The sequence below is a fragment of the Dermacentor albipictus genome, chromosome 6 (assembly GCF_038994185.2).
Source record: "Dermacentor albipictus isolate Rhodes 1998 colony chromosome 6, USDA_Dalb.pri_finalv2, whole genome shotgun sequence".
NCBI classification, from domain to species: Eukaryota; Metazoa; Arthropoda; class Arachnida; order Ixodida; family Ixodidae; genus Dermacentor; species Dermacentor albipictus.
The window spans coordinates 28999075-29021327 of NC_091826.1; the positions used below are offsets into that span (position 1 = coordinate 28999075).

The following is a 22253-nucleotide window of genomic DNA, read 5'->3' on the forward strand; positions in this document are numbered from 1 at the left end:
GTGGCAACACGAAGTGGATACTGAATATCGAGTCTTTTAGAATAATTCTTGAAAATTGCGATGCGCCCCTTCAACTCACTACTTGGGCCGTGACACTGCGGTGACGTTGACAACCAGCAATAAACTTCACTGTGAGTGAGTGAGTAAAGACTTTATTTGAAAACAAGGTATTGACGGATGACCTTGTTGTTAGGCAGCCACGAGCCCCTGGGCCCGGGCGGCTTCTTCAGCTCTCTCGATGACCTTGGCCTGCAGGTCAGGGTCGGAGCTGAGCAACACGGCCTCCCACTGCTCAGTATTACTTATTTCGTGATTTGTATGATTTTCGGCTGGGCACGACCACATAATATGGAATAGATCCGCTTTTTGCTGACAATGCTTACATGTATTAGGGTATTGGTCCGGGTAGTAGTAGTGATAGGCTACGGGGTTGGGGTAGGTGTTCGTCTGAAGTCGTCTCCAAGCTACTTCTTGTCGCTTGTTAAGCGATTTGTGTGCTGGCGGGTACACTGTCCTGGCTAACCTGTAGTGCTGAGTTATTTCCTGGTAACTGACCATGCGATCCCTCCCTGATCCTAGCGTGAGCCGTCCGGGTGCTCGGTTGGCGAGTCCTCGAGCGGTGGTGTGGGCGGCATCGTTGCCGGGTAGGGAGGAGTGTGCTGGTGCCCAAATGATGTGGATTGGTCGTGGGTGTTGGTTTGTGTCTATTATGTGTTTTACGGGAGCCGAGACCCGACCTTTCGCAAAATTGCGTACTGCTGCTCTGGAATCGCTAATAATGTAATGACAATGTGTGGAGGCTATTGCCAGAGCGATAGCCGCCTCTTCCGCTGTTTCAGAGCTTCTGGTGCGAATTGAACCACCAGCGCGTATTTGACCTGAGGAGTCCACCACTGCAAGGGACATACAGTTGCGTTCTATGTATTCTGCTGCGTCGACATAGACTACGTCTTTGAAGGCGTGGAATTTCTGATGTAGGGCTTTGGACCGCTCGGCCCTCCTTTCCTTGTGGAATTCGGGGTGCATGTTTTTAGGGAGTGGATTAATTTTGAGATGGCGTCTCTGATCGTGAGAAATGTCTACTTTAATGCTTTGCATCGACTCGTAGTTGATGCCGAGATTCTGGAGGATGTTTCGCCCGGCGGCACTCTGAGCTAGCCTTTCGTATTGAGATATAAGGTGCGCTTCTACTAGTTCATCGAGGGTGTTGTGCACACCTAGGGCTAGCAATTTAGCGTTGGCCGTTCTTATAGGTAGCCCAAGAGCCTGTTTATAGGCTCTCCGGATAATCCCCTCTATTTTCTCTCTCTCAGCCGCTTTGAGGCAGAGGTACGGGGTGATGTAGGTGATGCGGCTGAGAACGAAGGCTTGTACCAACCTTATGAGGTTGGCTTCTTTCATGCCAGAGTGTCGGTTGGCAATTCTTGAAATGAGTCGCATCGTTTGCTGAACGCATGCTTCCAGTTTGTGAATTGTGTTGCCGTTGCGCCCGTGAGCTTGCATGAAGAGGCCTAGTACACGGATGGTGGTCACCACCGGGATCGCGCCTCCTCCGGCTCGCACAGTGATTTCCGGGGATGGCGCAGTGTCGGATTTGCGGTTTGTAGGGGCTCTGAGTAGGAAGAGTTCTGATTTTTGCGGGGAGCAGGCGAGGCCTTTGTCGGTAACGTACTTTTCGACCGTGTCTACAGCTTGTTGCAGCGTGGTTTCTACATCTCCATCGCTACCTTTAACCACCCACAGGGTAATGTCGTCTGCATACAGACTGTGGTGTAGACCTGGAATCTGATTAAGTTGTTCCGGTAATCTTATCATCGCTAAATTAAAGAGGAACGGGGATAAAACTGATCCCTGCGGGGTGCCACGACTTCCAAGAGGGATCTTGTCCGATTGTAGTTCTCCTATTCTTAGTTCCGCTGTGCGGTGGTTGAGGAAGTCTTTGATGTAGTTGTATGTCTTCTGGCCCACACCTAGGTGCTGCAGATTCTCTAGTATAGCCTGATGCGCTACGTTGTCAAAGGCCTTTATAAGATCAAGGCCCAGGACAGCCCGGGTACCATTCTTGGGTATGTGGTCCAGAACTTGATGTTTAAGCTGAAGCATGATGTCTTGCGTGGAAAGTTTTGGACGAAAGCCAATTATGGAGTTCGGGAATAAGTTGTTGTCCTCCGCAAAATTGTGGAGGCGGTTAAGTATAACGTGCTCCATGAGTTTTCCTACGCATGAGGTCAGAGAGATGGGGCGCAAGTTCTCGAGCTGTAGTCGCTTACCATGTTTAGGTATGAATATTATTTGTGCATGCTTCCACTGCGAGGGGATAGAACCTGTTTCCCAACAGCGGTTGAAGTACTCTGTTAGGGCAGTGATAGATACGTCGTCTAGATTTCGGAGGGTCTTATTTGTTATTCCATCGGGGCCTGGTGCAGATTTAGTTCGGAGTTTCAGCAAGACGGCTCGTACTTCAGCCTCTAGGATGGGTGCGTCTAGGTTAAGATTCTCCGGACCAGTGTATGGCTTCTGGGGGATTTGTGCATTTGTGCCTATGTACCGGGTTTTGAGCTCTGTGAGGAGCTCGTCGTTCGTGCCCTGGTATTGGTGAGTGATCTTATTGAGGCATTTCCTCTGCTCGGATTTACTCTTATCCGGGTCCATAAGGTATCGGAGGAGATTCCACGTTTTGGCTAGACCGAGTTGTCCCTGCATGCTGTCGCATACCTTTTCCCATTGGTTTTTGGTTAATTGGTTAGCGTATTCCTCGATTTCTATGTTAATTTGCGCGATGCGCAAGCGGAGTGTACGATTTAGTTTATTCTTTTTCCAGCAGGTTTGCATGCTATTTTTGGCTTCCCACAAGTGTAGGAGGCGGCTATCCACCTCGACCAGACCATCGTCTTCAGGGATTTCCCTCGTGGCGCGTTTCACGCAATCTCTGAGATCCCCGATCCAGGCCTCGAGATCGTTTATATGCTCGGTGGCGGTTGTCTCCCGAATCTGGCGGAAGCGGTCCCATTCCGTGAGCGAAACTCGTTTGCCTTTCTTGCTTCACTTCACTTCACTTCACTGTACTCCGTGACGCTTCCCTTATGAGCAATATTTACTATGGTAGCTCCTATGTAAGTATACATGGGAGCATAGAAATCGCTTCTCTCGGTAAACACTGCACAGAGTTTGATGAGGCCTGCAACATCTAAAATAAGTTATAATGAAGTAGCAACACGAAGTGGATACTGAATATCAATTCTTTTAGAGTAATTCTTGAAAATTGCAGTTTCAAGCAAAAGTAATAACGAGTAAACTTTACAGCTCTGTGACTGGGCAGTAATAAACGACGTCACAGTTGCGTACACTGGCAGTAATAAATGACGTCACATTTGTATACACTGCACCTAACAACACATCTGAAGCGGACAAATTTGATGCATTATAAACTGATCGGAAATGTAGTATATCGCTACTGTGCAGTATTCAAACCCTTGTAAACGTTGTAACAGTTTCGCATGTGCTTCAAAGGTATGTCATATTTGTCCGGATCAGGTGATCTAAAAGGTACATCTTACAGAACCGAGATATTTGTTTTCAGTGCCGACTTATGAATTTGTAAAGTTCGTGCTTCTAATAATTCTTCAACTTGCTGAATTTCGGCAGTTATCGTAAAACTAGAGGTCCTAAATGAAACTTCTGCTGTGTGCAGTTGTTACAGTTTAACTTTCTCTCTCAAAAGCAACACATTTCATTCAAAAAGGTATGTCCAGCGGCCGTCATGTGACAAAGTTATTGCATTTTAGACCTATTTGAATATGAGAATCTGAGTTGGACCCCAGCAAAAGCTTCCTTTTAACAGCTATATCCCTGTAAAAACAAAACAAATAACAAAAAGAGTTGGCACGCTTTCAAGGGGCAGCGTAAAGTGATATATTTTTTTTTCCAACACGACTCACCACTACTCATTTCTCTATGGAAGCGTTCAGTGGACCGATCGTTGTAACTTGTACACTATGTTCAGTGTTCGCGCATTCGGCAATCCCGCACATTTCCCGTCAGTGGCGTCAAAGTACAGCCTTCTGCTTGACGTCAGAGAGTTTCTGATATCATTTCTGACGCACGCTCGCTTCGCTGCCCTGACATATTTCGTGCAATGCTTCGCGGTCAAAAAATATGAAAAAAACGTTTCTTGGGCCTGTGCTCTGTGAGGCAGCACCGTTCACTCCCTTAATGGAACATGAAAGAAAGAAAGAAAGAAAGAAAGAAAGAAAGAAAGAAAGAAAGAAAGAAAGAAAGAAAGAAAGAAAGAAAGAAAGAAAGAAAGAAAGAAAGAAAGAAAGAAAGAAAGAAAGAAAGAAAGAATCTGTGCTGAGCGCCTGAATGTAAGCGATAGAAGCGATCAAATCGAAAAATTCAATTCTGAGGTTTTGCATGCCAGAACCAAGATATAGTTATTACACACGCCGTAGTGGAAGACTAGATTAATTATGACCACCTGGGGTTCCTTAACGTGCCCCCACTACACGGCACACGGGTGTTTTTGCATGTCGCCCCCATGGAAATGCGGCCGCCGCAAAAGGGATTTGATCCAGCGCTCTCGGGCTTAGAAGCGTAACAGCAGAGCCCTTACAGCACCACACCGGGTAAAAGGTATGAGAATGTAAAATAAGTAAATTATAACTTAAATAAATACGGGAGTAATGCAGTTGAAATCAAACGGTTCGTTCTGTGTTCTCTAGCTTCTGTAATCAAACGCAAGTAAAAAAATAATTAGGTCAGTCGGATAAGGTAATATAAGTTAACAAGAAACACAAACAAGTCTCATGCTAAGTGTTCGCACCTGGATACAAAATTCCTTTCATTAATGAATGTTACTAATGCTTCTAAAGGAGATCACTGCAACGGCGCGTTAGCAGAAGATGTGGTTGGGCGGGTCGGCTAAAGTCTAGGGGATCCATATTAGCGCGACGAAGAAACAAAGACTTTAGTAGGAGGGAAAGCAAGAAGGAACAGAGAGGGTGTTGCTCATGACGCGTTACTACATGGTCCGAGCAACACCGCCTATAAAGCAGGCTTTCGCACACTGTTTCGTGACGTCATGCTAGTTGGCCCAAAGTATCTACTGCCAGGCGCAGCATGACGAAACCGGTGACGCAATAATTGGTGCTGCTGCGTTTCCAGCGTTTCCACTTGAATCTATCCGAGTCGGACCAGGTAGCATGACGTAATGAACAGAGTGTATAGGCCTTATACTGTCCAGGTGGTGTTGGCCCAAGCAACATTCGTACGCTTTGAAAAAAAAGAAATTATGTGGTTTTACGTGCCAAAACCTCATTCTGATTATGAGGCACGCCGTAGTGGAAGACTCCGGAAATTTGGGCCACCTGGCGTTCTTTAACGCGCACCTAAATATGAGCATCACGGTGTTTTCGCATTCCACCCCCATCGAAATGCGGCCGCCGTGGCCGGGATTCGATCCCACGACCTTGTGCTCAGCAGTCCAACACCATAACCACTGAGCAACCACGGCGGGTGGCAGCAAAGTATTGTTAATTTCTTAACGCTGTGCAAAAGCCGGGACAGCCCGACAGCTACACACAGCGAAAGATGTATCAACAACCAACCATAACTACTGACACGCGAGTACGCGTGCACTTTCGCAGAGTTTCGTCTACGCTGGCATGGGGCAGGCACAGGAGCGGTCGTCCTCTTGCGAGCGGAGAGGAAACGGCCGTAAATCACTCGCTTTTTCACTCATGTGACTCGGAAACGGACACCGGCGAATATTGCCCTCTTGCAAACCAAAACGCAATCTAGCTCATTACAACCCGCAGAAATTGCGAGAGCAGTCTTGTTGCAACAGATGTTTTTTCCTCAATGACCCTGAGCTAATTGAGAACGAGGCGCGTTGAAGATGCCAGATGTAAGACAGCCGCTCATGCTTTTGAAGAGATAAGAAACGTGCGGCTTGCGAAACTTGGCATTGCTCATTAGCGCAAATTAAAGATATAAACGCTGTTGCTGATGCACGCTTGTACCTACTACAACGCCGATTACACAAGTAATGAAAGTGCGTAAAGCGATAGTACAGAGTGCAAGTGCTGGTAACATGGTTGCAAAAGCTTCGACTTGTCTCGCGCAAGTGAACAGCGAGGTCAGGGGATTTCCTCTCCTTATGAGACGTGGTTGGGCGCTATGTTGGGAATTCTGTTCCTCCCACCTAACGTCGTAAATGTAATCCGTAGCTTGTACACGCGGAGTGACGTTGGTTCTGAAGCTGGTGGTCTTCAAAGGAAAGGATGGGCCACACTCTGAAGAAGCACATGATGACTTTGTGGAAACCGAGGGTAGCCCACGGCATGCCGGTCGACGTTTCGATATGCGGGTCTATGTACTTGAAACAGACGCTAGTAGTAGGCGTTAGTCGAGCGATCCTCTTCTCTGGGTGTTCGTTAAGGGACAATGAGTAGGAGTTTGGAGATCCACCATGGTTTGAAAAGAGATGCGGGCTAGAATGTGGTGCTTCGGACAGTCGAATACGCATGACGTACTTTCTATATTCCACATATTCAGTGGCACTTACCCAGTGATGAAGGCCGGGGTCAAAGAGGTTCATTTTAAAGTGCGACTCATACCCGGTGACCAAAATATGTCCGAGGGTTAGTTGCGAACCCCGTTTTCTCAGTGCATCATGAAGTGCTGTACCCATCAGACGATGAACAACACGGTGCACTAAGTTAGCGGGAAACGGTTGGAGACAGACAAATAAATAGTCCCTATAAAGTGTGTGTCTGCCGATCTGTTCTAATGTAAGAAGACGAGTTATTATGACACGTCTTTACGCTCGCACCGCGGCAATCTCTATAAGGTCGCCCGTCTAAGCGTGCAAAGGTAAAATTTGTGGGTTTCAAATAAGGCAGGGACATTGGTGCTATTTTGTGCCTAGCGAGCGGCGTCGTAACAGCAAGGTTTAGCTATAGGGGCCCACTCTTGTTTCCCTGTTCAGATACATGCGAGACACAGAAACGCTTTCTTTAAACAAAAGCTGAAACGACCTCAATAGAATTTGCCGAATTTATCAGAGAAAGCTGAATTCCCTAACGACTGTAGGAAGCAATATTTTAGTTTAGGGCCTCCTGCAAATTTTTTTCTTTACAAAAAATGGCCCGAAATCATCAAGTTAAAAGGGTGTGGTAGTTTCGACCAAAGGGCGAAGCATTGACAAAGACAGCAAGGTTTAACGTCGTGCTTTAATTCCTCGGACAGTGTTCTAACTACACGCGGGTGCGACATGTTGGCTCCGGACGTATAGCACGCAAGATTACTCCTACTGGTCAGAAGGAACAGCGCCCCGGCAGCTGCCAGGCTTCTCAGTATGCTGCCTCGCTGAGGAGCGCCGACAGGTGACGCAGCAGGCGTCGCACTTCAATAGAGAGATTTAGTTTAGGGGACGCAAGCGGCTTGCGTACGCATGAACTAGGGGCGACGGTACTGCGCATGCGCAGACCCCTATGTCGGCGTCCGCGCATGCGCGGTATCGTTGCCCCTAGTTCTTGCGTACGCAAGCCGCTTGCGTCCCCTAAACTAACACTCTCTAATAGCTCACGAGATGAGACCGACGTGAATAGGCACGGGGCGGCCGTTGTAAGGCGCCAGCAGCGCTCTGGCGAACAGCGCCATGAACGGCAGCAGTATAAAGCCACCGGCACTGTGAAGCAGACGACAGCTAGGGCGAAGGCGCCCGCTGCTGCGTGCGTCCAGTAATATCGCACTGTGGTTCTCAAGGCTTGACGAACCTAAAAACGTATTTTCGGGCGTTTGCTATTGAGAGAGGTCGCGGCTTGTACGAAGCAAGTCACATTCGTGGCATAAGCTAGCATATAAAGCGGGAAAGGAGTGCAAAATGCGATCTAAGTGCGCCCCGCAAACAAAGCGCACCGCGGCAAGCTAAGATGCGGGATTTAAACAGTTCTTTTGCAGATGTTACTTTGCTGTGCACACGAACGTTGTCGTGTATTTGATGAGTGTAGAATGGCGAAGCATCGCAAGAATCACAGGCAAGAAGAACAAAACGAAGGCATGCGTCTTTCCTTTTTTTTTTTTGCGCTGCTTCCTCGGTTGCACTACTGTCGGTACGTTCCCATTGAGTGTTCATTTTCTATTTTTCTTTCTGAGATGTTTCGCCGACAATGTATTCAAAAATAGCCCAATTCTCAGTCTTGCTCAATTACACCCAGCTTGACGGCGGCGGTCGGTGCACGTGTAATGCCGGCATTGACGGCAAGTGTGAACATGCTGCTGCATTGACGTTCGCCGTCGATGCAGAGCAGAAGGAGTCGTGTACCAGACTCAGCCACAGCGGGGAAGCGCGAGAAAGTAAAATATAGCATAAAAGATAAAAAACTGAGCCACTGAGAGAACGGCAAAACGACGACTACAATTTCGGGCATTCGACTCGGCGCCAAAGCTCCGAAGTCCCCACAGCCGCGGAAGCGAAGACACAATTTGCACGGAACACGAAGCTCCCGCTAATAAACCGCTCCTCTATGTGTCAGAACTAGTCAAAAGCAAAGCAGCCTTGCAAGTGCGCGGACGTTTGCCTACGGACGGTGCATCTCCAGGCCTTCTGAGGACGCGATGAAAACCGAAGAAACCGCTTCATCAGCTCAAGTCATGTTTGCGTAACTGGTCGTGCACACAAAAACGCAACACGACTGTCCGGATTCGTTTCCACGGGGTATATATAGCGGCAACGCAAAGCAGAAGAAACGATGGAACGTAATCAACCGACGCAGCTGCAGCGGCTCCGCCTGCTGCGCCCGGTCCGGCAGTCGCACGCCAATACATTCGCGGCGCCGCCGCTTGATGGCGCCACCGGTCCGGACTCGTTAAAGGCCCTTAATCTTCGTAAAGTACTGCCACGCTTTGAAGAATGCCGCCTCCTCATCGCGCGCTCTGGCCGAGGCCGACGCGGCGTCGCTATTGGGCTATTAGCATCACGTGGGCCCTCGCACCGTGCATCAGCGCCATTTTTGCTCGAGGAGCGTCTACGGAGTGGCGAGGAGCGCATGTTAGCGCCGTTGCTACGCTCGAGCAATGTAGGTGGCGCCACGGTCGAGGTGGGAGCGTAAAAGAGAGGAGAAACAAGGAGGAGTGAAGGCGGAGGAGAGTGTCGCTACTTTACGAAGTTTAAGGGGTTTTAGGACTCGTACCGCGCCCAGTGCCTCGCTGGCGTTAGGGTGTTACCGCTGGCGTTAGGGCTAGAGCGCTCTAGTTAGGGTTCCTTCACACTGGCGAGTCGCAGAGGTGGCGAGACCAAGTTGGTCGCACGGCGACGGGTAGCCATACAAGTATAACCGCAAAGCCTTTGGTCGAATAGTGCCTGCTTTTGGGTCATTCGCTCGGCAGCACGTTCACAGGTGTGGATGAGCCTTTATGAGCCAGCAAGTGAAATATTAGATAACGTTAGTTTGACATTTTCCGTCCATTCCGCTCAAGCCAGTGCGAACACACCAAAGCTCAGCAGGAACGCTGGCGTGCTTACAGTATGTATTGTGCCTGGAACACACTGATTAGTATGCTGAGCGCAGGCACCGAGAGTGATGCCTGCCACCGGCAGTACAGTGGGGCGCTGCAGTACGGGACCATGCAGAGCATACACTGTAATACTAGGACACTATTGAACGCTCGAAAAAGTAATTTTCTACAAAGGCTGCAATTAACCTACACAGGATAAACAGTTCCCGTTCCTCACTCACAACGTGCTTCGCACTTCAACGAAATAGTTCACCGAGTAGACCAGGAAGACCAGCTACACGTCTCGCATAAAAAATTGGGACGAAAATGAGCGTTATGTATTCATTTTCAAGGCACGTAATAACCTACGCACTTGAAACTTTCGGTACACGTCACCCATAGGGTCTTCCCAATTTTCTAAAAATGTGGAATTGCTGCCGTTTTCGACCTCCTCTCCCCTCCCCCAGGAAGCGAGGAAACTTCCACGTGTTCAATTTAGCGCCTCTAGACAGCAATTTGCATTTACCTCTTAACAAACACTAGCACCTCAAAATTTACTTGCACATTTCCCCAAGCAATTCTAACATTGCCTCGACGTAGAAACTTTTTGAGTGATCTAGTTTTTTGAGAAACACTGTGAAGACAAGAATATAACATTTCCGAGCGATTTTCGCGACATTAGCAGCTTCGCTTTGAAAAAAATATTGCTAGTTCTGTAAACAGCAGATGTTAGACCATCTGAAGCAGACAAAGCTTGTATATTAATGTACAGCTCATGTGGAATTGCTACGAAGTTCTCAAGCATTTCGCAAAAGTTACACAAATTAGTAGCATATTTTGAGGCGGTGGACATCACATCAACTTTTTGACCGAAACTATTGCCTTAATAAGTGCATATAGTTGACAGAATTTATGTATGAATCATCCTGTTTGCCAAAACTTCCAAAATGGTTAAAATTACATCCGCGATTGAATTGTCCAAGTCGAAAAACAGTGAATTCTACTTTTTCGCGCTTTCAGATGCCTATGTTTATTGAGCTCCGCATTTCGAAGTCTGCACAGGCTGCTCCATCGCATTCAGAGTCCCAAGAAACTTGGGTCAGTCTCAGCCCATCTCAGGAACAGTATCCGTTGCTTCCGCAGTGGCCTTGAAAATAGAAAAAAAAGGTGTTAGTGAAGAAACACGAACAGTAGCGACAGTGCGTGAGATAAAAACAGACACACATTAGATACATTAAAGAGTATTAGAAACACCATAGCCAAGTGGCTATGCGAATGCAAAATGTCGAAGCTCCATTCACGTTCATCTGTAATCTCTTCCGAGTTCTTTTGTACGCCCGGCGGATAGCATCCCCCAACTTACGGCGCCTTATTCGTAAAACTCCATACTAGAGAGATTTAGCTTGTCCCTAAATTGTTACCGTTTACGGATTACTGGAGCCGCGGGCAGCAAAGCCGGTAATGACATCTTGTGGCGCTTCGTGCAACTACAATGCGTTTCGAAATATATACTTGTGTTGCGGGAGTGTTTCCGTCGCAAGAAAAACATAAAATTACTGTACGTTTACGATCGTGTCGCTACCGACGCTCTGTAAACAGGTAACTGCAGTATTGTCTTCCCTGCTCTATGTTATGCTCTTTGTCACAAGATGTCGCTAACAGCATTGCTGCGGCTGTGCACCTCCCTCCCACTGGTAACCGGTATTCCGATAACGGCTATAGTACATTTAAGAACTAAAACTCTCTATTAGAGACTTTAGCGTGTCCGGTATTCCGGCAAGAGCGGGCGGTTTGCCGGTTTAGCGGGGGCGTAAACGTGAGCGGCCAGATTGGTGGCGCCAGCTGGTGGCGCAAAGCTCAACCACACAAACACAACGCTAATTACTATATTCTGCTGAGCTGCTGGTGTAAATTTTCGACAGTGGCGTAATCGTGTTCACAATTACGCCACTGCCAAAAATTTGCACTAGCAGCGAAGCAGGATATAGTGAGTTACTGCAATTTTAGCCCTGTGTTTGTCTGGTTGAACTCTACGCCACCAGGCGGCTGCATCGCTCTGCCCGCTCACGTTTGCGCCCCCGCAAATTCGGTAATCCGCCCAAACCGCTTCCGTTTACCGGAATAGCGGACAGGCTAAAAGTCCCTATTTTAGCTTGACCGCAAACGTACTGCCTTTACCGAATACCGGGTTACCAGAGACGTAAACGTGAGCGTTCTAAAGCGGCTCTATGGAAGTGCCCGAGAGCGTCCGGGTTGGCTGTGCCGGCTGACGGCGTTGAGTTTAAGCCTGCAGAGCGCACACATAGCTATGTGTATATATCACACAAAACGTTTTAACACATTCATGGGCGTACAAAGGGTGTTTGGTTATTTCGTGGCTAACACCCTCACGTTTAAGGGGCAAGATCGAATCGCTGGCGAGACAAATGAATTTTTCTTGCTTGTCAACTTTTTTTATGCCAAGTAAACATGGTGGTAGCTCCGAAAGACGACTCCAGAAAACTGCACATCAAAACGTTTTGTAAGTATCGCTGTCAAATTTTCGTGGAAGATATTCAATTCTTGTAGCAGGTGTTAAGAGTCAGTGCACAGTTTTCACTTAAGCCTTTTCGTCATTGTACGTATACTTAGAGCTCAACGTTCGTGCGCAACAATGTTTTTAATAGCCATAGAAGTAAGGGTGTCAGCCATGGGACAGAAACACCCTTAAAGGTGTACACTTTTCTTAAGAGTGGTGAAATTTGCACAAAAATGACTCCCACAATTCCGGTATACCCAGAGCCGTATAGCACACACCGAGGCGACAAAAACACCCTTAAGTATATGCACACTTTTCTTAAGAGTGATCAATTTTGCAGAGAAACTCCGATAATTTCGTTATACCCTGAGCCGTATAGCACAAACCGACGCGACAAAAACACCCTTAACAGTCTACACTTTTCTTAAGAGTGATCAATTTTGCAGAAAAACTCCCGTAATTCCGGTATACCCTGGGCCGTATAGCGCACACCGACGCGACAGAAACACCCTTAAGGGTGCACACTTTTCTTATGAGCGGTCAATTTCGCAGAAAAACTCCCGTAATTCCGGTGTACCTTGGGCCGTAGCGCTCTAGGCAACTCACCGACGCGGCAGGGACATCCGTTTACGTAGACGCCTCCCTTGATCTGCTCGTCACTGCATGGCTCGCCGGGCTCAGCGTAGTGGCGACACTGCCTCGGACTGCCGGCCTGGTCGCCCCTTGGGAACACCTTCACGCAGCACTTGGAGCGGCACTCGGTGCTAAACCGGCAAAAGCCGCCCACTTCTACGTCCTGTTCCGCGAAAGTGATAGTGCGTCGGATGTTACAAAGTGGACACTGAGGAGCTAGGGATAAAGTGCGATGCATATCGTGCAAATTTCAAACTTTTATAGTTGCTTCCGCTTTTACTTATTGGCAGAGCCCGCTTAATTTGGCCGGCAAGAATGGCTACAGCGAGCAGCAGTACTGCAAGAAACGTACGCCGGCTGACTTTTTCGACACTTTTACGCTGTAAGTAATCACAAATTTACGACTCAATTATGCCGCAAAATGTGCGAAAATTTAAAAAAATGAAAGGAAATTCCTGCATATTGAATCAGCTTAGGAACACGCCTTTTCTCGAGACACTAGACTGATAAGACGCGCGACCAGAATTTTCTCGGGGATACGGGCTCGGTGTTCTGGCGATGGGTGTCAGGAACCAATACAGGGCCACCGTGAAGCAGTCATGCGGTGCAATATCGCAACTATGGGGTTCTTTCGTTCGGACCTCAGTCAATGGCGAGAATATTTTATTTCACACTTTTTTTGTGCAGATTTGACTCCGGACAACTATAGTCACATTCAGGAAAGTTAATGGTGGTACGCAAATAAATAAATCCATTTGCATTTAGTATGGCAGTTACAATATATGTAAGTATATATACAGCTACCAGGCCGGATAGCTGCAGTTTCACGATAGTGGGTGGGGGTAGGCAAAATAAAATGGCATCGCATGTACCCTTAGCGTGAAAAGGCTGTGGCTGAGTGATCGCTTCATCGTTCATATATACCCGCAGCCCTTTTCGGCTGAAAGGTTGACATCTGCAGCTGCGATGAAGCCGATTCCTTACCTTCGCAACCGGGCCCACGGGGACTTGTCCGATGTCCTCGCCGAATGCCGACGATACTGCGGTAGCGGCAAGTAGCAGCAAAGCGACGGTGGCAATTGCCTTGCGCATTTTTCTCGTGTGGTTCAGTAGAGCCGAAAGCAGTGGATCTCCGCCGGCTGGACGCTAATGCGAGTCTTACCCTTCGTGTGACGATTTGCGTTGCGTGCTTCGCACTTAAGGAAGCCATTCACTTATCAGATTTGGCGGAAAATGCGTCAAGTGCCGCGTTTCATTGTGTTCACCCATCGCTGCGTGAAATGCTGATAACAGCTTATCACCTGAGCTCGAGTGGCGGCAAGTCATAGCGATGCCATGTTATTATCTGGAGTTAATTAGAGTCCCTATCCGAGCAGCCAGCGATGAGGATCGTGAATATGTCGTTTAATTTGGCCGTTCTTTTTCATTCTTGCGGGGTATTTTTGTTTGTTTTGCGGGCCCTCTCAAAACGAGTGACAATGCTCATTCAGCAGTAAATCGCTGTCGTGTGTTAACAAAAGCACGATCACGTTAAACCAATAAATCGAATGTGTGCAGATTACTGCCAAGAAACACTGCTCAGACGACTCATTTCAAGGCTTTCATGAAAAAAAAGTAATCTGGTCTACGTAACTTCTCTTATACGCTTGTTATTTCGCATCAGGTTGCAAGGACACGTACGTGCAGCGTTTGCGCGGACATGACTTCACCTCGATCGTGGATAGGACGATAGTCGTTCTTTCAGTGGCACAGAAATACCAAAGGCGAACGGTGGGACCTTTATGGATTAAAGGTCGCAGGTTGCATAAGCTAGTATCTCCAGGTATTAGCGCCGCACGTCTATTTCCTTATCTACCCCGATGAAAAAACAGGGCTGGAAAAGACAATGAGGTATAAGAGAGATAAGAAGTGGACGAACAGATAAGATAGCAGTTGCCCGAGACCACATGTCTGGACATCGGGGTACAGTAGCCCTTCCCGTGCGAGAGGCAAGGTCAGTTCGTTCAAACTAGGTTTCAGCTTTGCGAAACGTGTTCTGAACGTTGAGAACGCATACATAGCTTGCGTCTACGCCTGTTGGAAAAGAAAGAAAGAAAGAAAGAAAGAAAGAAAGAAAGAAAGAAAGAAAGAAAGAAAGAAAGAAAGAAAGAAAGAAAGAAAGAAAAAGAGAAAGGAAGAAAGAAAGAAAGAAAGAAAAAGAAAGAAAGAAAGAAAGAAAGAAAGAAAGAAAGAAAGAAAGAAAGAAAGAAAGAAAGAAAGAAAGAAAGAAAGAAAGAAAGAAAGAAAGAAAGAAAGAAAGAAAGAAAGAAAGAAAGAAAGAAAGAAAGAAAGCTTCGAACTTTAGACAGTTCAAGTAGTCTGAAAAAAAATATTTTGCAACGATTTTCTCTCCCTCTTTCTTTTTTTTCGTGATGCTGACTATGATCTGGTTCAACATGACGGTCTCTCCGTGTTCTCAGTCGGTGGAGCACGACGCTGCAAAAAGAGACAATTGTGTGGATTCCGTGGAACAGGAACGCTCTTCGATCGCGGACATTGCACTGCATATTAGACATACCACGAATACTGCAGCGGACGTCGTAACGCCGCAATATATTCAACTCTACACTGCGGCCCCTGGGACAGATTCCATGCCAGACGCAGTCCACGCAGTCGCTGTGTGACACGGCACTTTTTTCGCCCAACGCAAGCGCGCGACCTCCCACGCAGAAACGTGACAGGCACATCTTCGAACGCCAAGAGCATACGGGCGATCGTTACTCCGCCCACAAAGCAAGTACAAACAGAGCACGTCTTTAAAACAGCTGGACGCGTCTGATCGCACACACACACACTTACCCGTACACGTACTACACGTACTACAAGGCTGCCGGCGCTTCCAGCGTGTTAGCGGCTTGGCTCTCCGCACGCACAACGTATACATGCGGGTGAAGGTGCAGGAAGCGATGTCTCGTACCGCGTCAAAGTCCGTCGTTCACCCGCGGCCACGTCGCTGCCAGCAGCGAACATACGTTCTGGTTGATGAATGCGAAACACTAGATGCCTGTATCACGCAGCCACACGTCTTGCACGTCTGCAATCCCCTTCCTTTCTGCCTGAGTCGAGCACCACCAGTATCCATGTTCGCACCGAAACGTGATGAGCTGCTGCGTGAAGTGCTTACGCTATCGTCTCACCATTACGGCGTCCGGAAGACTACGGAAGGGCAAGTTTTTTGCGTCGAAGTAAGCGAGAATTGCGAATACCCGCGCTTGACTGTGTAACAGTGGCTGATTTCGAACTGTACGCCTGCGTCAGCACCCACGGACATCTGCTCCCGTTCATCAAAAAGCTTCGTGATCTCCCTGCCTTTTCCTTTTTTTTTAATCTCCATGCCAAAGTACATGAAGCACAGTGCGGAAAAAACGAGAAGTCGGCTTCAGGTATGATCTTTTCTGCGTGTATGTGCGTGTAGACTTAGACGATAGACTGACTGCATCAGCGATTTCGTGCAGGCGCTGCGATTGAGTTAGTGAGGGGAGTAAGTGAATGAGTGAAGGGAGTATGTGAGTGAGTGAAGGGAGTAAGTGAGTGAGTGAGTGGAGTGACTGAGTGAAGGGAGTAAGTGATCGAGTGAGGGGACTGAGTGAGTGGAGTGAGTGATGGGAGTGAGTGAGGGAATCATGAGTGAGTGGAGTAAGTTGATGAGTGAGCAAGCGAGTGGGTGAGTGAGCGATTACGTTGTATTAAATCGACACGACCGAGTACGTCGGTTGCAGTGAACAATAGAATCCACGCCTTAAAATGGCTCCTGACTCGCGTTTATTGGGCAGTTGGCCAGTGGTGCAGCCATAAGGGTGGCAATTGCTGTCTCTTTTATTGTCTATTATTTCGGATCTGGTCCTATGCTATGATCGCCAGTCTTACGGCTGTAGCCAACGCCCTCGTAGTAAATGCCCGCACTTCTTGGGGTGTATTCTGCAGCGATCACTTCGACGATGCTATCGCCTTCACGTGATACAGTGCTCAACCAGCCAATCAGCTCATCCGGTTTTACTCAACCAGCCAATTAGCGCGCCCCTGACGTCGAGTCGACATTATCGCCGAAAGTGATCGCCGCACAATACGCCCCTTTGTCTCCTAACGCAACACTACTACGTACTAGCTTCTGTCAAACATGCCCCCATAACACCACGTCTCGCGGTAATTCCTCGGAGCAGTCACAATATAGAGCTCAACGCGAAGCTAAAACGCATATGCGATGCACTTTTGATCAGAATTTTACAAAGTAGCTGCGCATCAACGTAACATTTTCACAAAATGAATATCCATCTTTGTATATAAGGCACATTTTAAAATAATTACACCCTTAATCTCGAATAAGGGTTGGAATCGATCTACGTACTCACACCCTTACACACAGAAAGGGTGTAAGCCTGTGAGTTATAGACCGATGTGCGCCCTTATTTGCTTCTAAGGGTGGTAAATACTTTACAGTCCAGCCGATACGTCGAAGCAGAAATCGATACAAATTGTGCACGCAACAGCATGCATTCTGTTGCCGCCAAGTTGCGCCAACAGCTGGCGCCCGCATCGACTTCGCTTTCCTCACTACGCGATCGCCGTCAACGAGAAGCTGAGCAGACTAAACGAAACAAAGACGAACAAAAAAGACAAGAAAGACAACGTTCAAAGCCGACACGTCTAGCGCTGCGCAACAATCGAAACAGAATGCGCCTGTCACAACATGCATTCAGTCGTTACCAAATTGCCTCAACAGGCGACAACAGCGTCGCTTAGCTTTCCGTTATTGCGCTATCATCGAAAGGTACAATTACCACACACACACACACACACACACACACACACACACACACACACACACACACACACACACACACACACACACACACACACACACACACACACACCCGCACACACACACAAACACACACACACGCACGCACGCACGCACGCACGCACACACACGCACGCACGCACGCACGCACGCACACACACACGCACACACGCACGCACACGCGCACACACACACACGCACACACACGCACGCACGCACACGCACGCACACACACAATCGAAAGCAACACGAGCCACGGTAGCGCACAATACGGGGGCGAGCAGAGAGCGCCCAACAAATGACTGTCACGACCGGACGACCGCGTGTCAGCCAAGCGTGCGCGACCTGTGGGCGCAAACTGCTCGGCGACTGCTCGGCGACGACTCGGCGACCCCCCGGCGCGCTGGAGGCGACGCAACGCGAGTACGCGGTCCGTGTTCGTGCTCGCTTCCTGCACGCAACCAGATTTCTCTTGCACGTCTTCTATACGTGTTTTTTCCCGAGGATTAAAGAAAAAAAGACACTGCAGTATGGAATGACATGCTACATGGACTACGCACCAGAAGAGGCAAGTGCCTAAAGGACACAGTCCTTCCTATAGACCTCACGTAGTGCTGGAAAAAAGATCTATACGGCGAATTACACCTTCTCTCTCTTTCTCTTTCTCTCTCTCTCTCTCTCTGTGTGTGCGTGTGTGTGTTTCTTTTTTTGTCCTGTCTCTGCTGTCCTGTCTCTGCTGCCACGACCAAACTCGTACATTCTTTCATTTTTTTCTTTCTTGCGGTGGGGTGGGAGAGAGAGGAGGGAATTTATCGGGAAGAAGCATTTCAATGGAACTTGAAATACTTTAATGCGAAGAAAGAGCGTTCCATATCCGTTTCACAACAATTGCTACCTCTGGCTAAATTAAGGCTTGCGTATGCTTGCTATAGCTGGAAAAGCATTGTTGGGGAACAAAGCTGCAGAGTTTTAATTTACGAGAAGAAAGGGGTTAAGCGAGGGGCCCGATTTTTATTAGTCATATCATAAGAAGCCAACAAACATTGACACCAAGGACAACATAGGGGAAATTACTTGTGCTTAGTAAATGAAATAAAGAAACGATAAACTAATGCAAATTAAAGTGGATGAAAAAACAACTTGCCACAGGTGGGAACGGAACCCACAACCTTCGCATTTCGCGTGCGATGCTCTACCAATTGAGCTACAGCGGCGCCGTTTCCCCATCCACATTCTTGGGTATTTATGTGCGCTAGTAGAACCCTGGCAGTGTTAGCCAGCGCCACCACTCACAGACCTTGACGGCGGACGTGGAACGTCCTTTTTGCCGCAGGCGTCGCGATAACGTGATCTTTTTGGGTGAAGGCAACTGGTCAATAAACCCACACATGCTACCCAAGTTTTAATTTGTAAGATATAAACAGGAAAACGACACACAAACGCAGGAAGCACTTCTAAAAACTGCTTTCTTTCATGAAGAAACGCAAAAGTGGATTCGTGAGTCAGAGCACCCAAGCACCACATGCAGGCTGTGGCGCTGTCTAACAGTCGGAGCTAATCTCGTACACAAATGCAGATATACCTGTGAAAACGCGCGGATTGCCACCGCGGCAGCCTAATTGTTAAGGCACCGCATACACATAAAGGTGTGGGTTCGACTCCCACCTGCGCCAAGTTCTTCTCGGCCACATTCATTTCTCTCTTTGCGGTTACTATTTATACTATTCCGAATAAACGTGATAACTACGCTCTCCTACGCGCTCCTAGTCGCTTCGCTGGCTCTTTTCTTAGTGCCATTCGGATATAGGAGCTCATATTCGGTGTGTTGCGAAATTGTAACAACAGGATAGAAATGGTCCGAGACAGGGTACTCTATAGGGTTCTTTACCTTCCACATTTAAATTTAATAGTACACACGGGCGTTATCGCATTTCAATCTCATCGAAACCGCGACATGGTGCTGAACAGTGCACCGCCATAGCCACCGAGTTACAGCGGCGGCGATTTAATTACTTGCGACTGCATAAGGCGAGCGCGGTGCACAATGAAACTGAGACATGCCCAATTAGCGCTTTCACAATGCGATACGCGCAAGAGTTTACGCCAGTCAATCCGAATGGGTTGAGAAATGCTTCTTTCGAAAACGGTGATCGAAACGTCGTTTTTTTTTCGCGTGTTTTTTTTATTTACTTGAAGGCGGAAGCAATAAGTGGCTCATAACCCCTATGGTCTGGAAAACGCGGCATGTGGTACAAAAGGTCACGTGAGCTTGCCTCGCGCGCTCGTTGTCGTCTTCTTCCACAGCTGGCTCCGATGCCTCTCACCATGCCAAAGAAAAAGGGCAAACTTAATCAAGCTATAGTTAATCCAGGCACTCAAACCCACGACCTTTGGTGTTAATTAGAGCGAAATTAATTAAGACACAGATAATTAAGGTAGCGTCAAAAAATTATGAGGTTTTACGTGTCAAAACCACTTTCTGATTATGAGGCACGCCGTAGTCCATGGAGGACTCCGGAAATTTCGACCACCTGGGGATCCTTAACGTGCACCTAAATCTAAGCACACGGGTGTTTTCGCATTTCGCCCCCATCGAAATGCGGCCGCCGTGGCCGGGATTCGATCCCGCGACCTCGTGCTCAACAGCCCAACACTATAGCCACTGAGCAACCACGGCGGGTGAGGTAGCGTCAATTAAAGCACTCAAACCGACGACCTCTGGTGGGCGAAAAGAAGTAATAAGTAGTAAGAACGCATTCGAATGAGAATGCCAAGTAACTTAACGAATGTTTCTTGGGCGCGCAGGCTTTCGCCTTCGCCCTGTTTGGCGTATACTAAAGCGACTCCTTTTTTTCCATCATCATCATCATCATCATCATCAGCCTAGTTACGCCGACTGCAGGGCAAAGGCCTCTCCCATACTTCTCCAACAACCCCGGTCATGTACTAATTGTGGCCATGCCGTCCCTGCAAACTTCTTAATCTCATCCGCCCACCTAACTTTCTGCCGTCCCCTGCTACGCTTCCCTTCCCTTGGGATCCAGTCCGTAACCCTTAATGACCATCGGTTATCCTCCCTCCTCATTACATGTCCTGCCCATGCCCATTTCTTTTTCTTGATTTCAACTAAGATGTCATTAACTCGCGTTTGTTCCCTCACCCAATCTGCTCTTTTCTTGTCCCTTAACGTTACACCCATCATTCTTCTTTCCATAGCTCGTTGCGTCGTCCAGGTTGATGCAAATATACAACGTTAGGTTGACGTTCACTGCACGCGTTTGGCTCGGAGCAGAGCATACACACGGCACCTCAGCAGGAAACGCTAGTGCGACCCAGTATGGAGGGGCACCGGTATACGACGCTCACGCCAGCAGCGGAAGGCAGAACGCTTCCCTGGATCGGCAAGCGAGACGAACGAGCGTATTAGAGTTGACGGTGGGGTCCACGCAACGCCTAAAACTAAGATGATACGATGTTCTCTGATGCACCACGCGGAGTGGCCCCATGTGGTGCTGCGCATCCATCCGATATGACAAGTAGCCTCGTTCAAAGAAAGCTTAAGTGGCGTGAAGACATTTGCCTCACAAACTTCGTTACCGCGCCGGCTATCATGCGAAACTGCATGCTGCAACACGCGTATGCTGAACGTTACCACGGTGGCGTTAACCTCAATGCAAACTCCCTTGAGTTGGCTACATCGCTTTACTGCGTGACTGTCGTACTACCAACATATTCGCCTTCTCGCCACACTAAAAACAAACCGATCGTTGCCTGAAAAAAAAGAAAAAAAGAAAGACTGTCTCGCACAAAATGTCGAGAACACAACTCTTTTTGTCATCGTCACAACTATGCGTCGCGCGGATCCGCCATCCATGTGGCTCTTCAGCGTCATCAGTAAAATTTGTGAAAGGAAACAGACTTAACTGCCATTCCAACTGACTGATTAACACTGCAAAACGCAGCAAAATTGCTTAGCCGTGCGTAGTTTCTAAGGTGGATTGGATTGGATAAACTTCAGGTGGAGTCTCCATCGCTGTACAAGCGCACCCAATCACTGTAGTATAGGGTGATGGACGGGCCCATAGCGTTTCATGCAATAATCACTATAGGGTAGTCTCGCGCAAGTGTCTACGAGGGCTGCACGCGGGGTGGTCCAGCCAGCATGTGAATGGTGGTTAAGTACAAGAATTTGCTTGAACTTCGTCTTCCTGACTTCAAACGGCTTCATGAACTTCGCGAACTGGTCATTTTAAACAAGTTACCGTGTTATAAATAATTAAATGAACACCGAAGAAATCGTTCAACGGTAGAATGCGAACGCAGGACGTCTGGTATAGGAGCCGGATCACGCCACGGACGCATGCATCGCCAAGCGGCATAGGACGTCCTTATGAATTTCTCGAGGGCAAGCAGGCGCGTTGAGACGCTTGACGCGTTTCGATTCGGCCACCTCGACAGGCCGAACTCCTGCAATTAGCAGCGATTATGCATGTTCACAAGGTCTTCTGCATTCATAGAAGTACAGAGTGCTTTGAACGTTAGGACGCTGAAGGCAGATAAAGCGTAATAAACCATAGAGTTTCCTAGAAAAATTACTAGAGGGAACTCTGGCGCTAGTGTCTACGGGAGCTGCAATGGCAGCGGTTGTCCCAGCCGTGCCAGCATGGGAATTATGGGAAGTACATGGATTTGCCTAAACTTCGTCCTTTTGGCTTCAAACGGCTTTGCGACTTTGTAAACTCGTCATTTTCAACAGTATATTGCGCA

The 22253-nt window shown here is 48.1% G+C and overlaps 2 protein-coding genes across 3 annotated transcripts in view; one reads left to right on the plus strand and one right to left on the minus strand.

Annotated features, from left to right (window-relative positions):
• LOC135905093 (CMP-sialic acid transporter-like) overlaps window positions 1-22253 on the plus strand; it is a 70119-nt gene that overhangs the window by 32377 nt on the left and 15489 nt on the right. The gene's annotated exons all lie outside the window — the stretch shown is intronic.
• LOC135905096 (uncharacterized) overlaps window positions 10503-22253 on the minus strand; it is a 39076-nt gene continuing 27325 nt past the window's right edge. The window contains exons 1-3 of one of the 2 annotated variants that reach the window (XM_065436083.1): window positions 13634-13865; window positions 12623-12812; window positions 10503-10645 (exon numbers count right to left, since the gene is read on the minus strand). In XM_065436083.1, coding sequence (XP_065292155.1) covers window positions 10614-10645; window positions 12623-12812; window positions 13634-13741 — 330 coding nt within the window. In that variant the 5' untranslated portion in view covers window positions 13742-13865 and the 3' untranslated portion in view covers window positions 10503-10613. Of the gene's footprint in view, window positions 10646-12622; window positions 12813-13633; window positions 13866-22253 lie in introns of those variants that run through there. The other variant, XM_065436084.1, reaches the window with a different exon arrangement.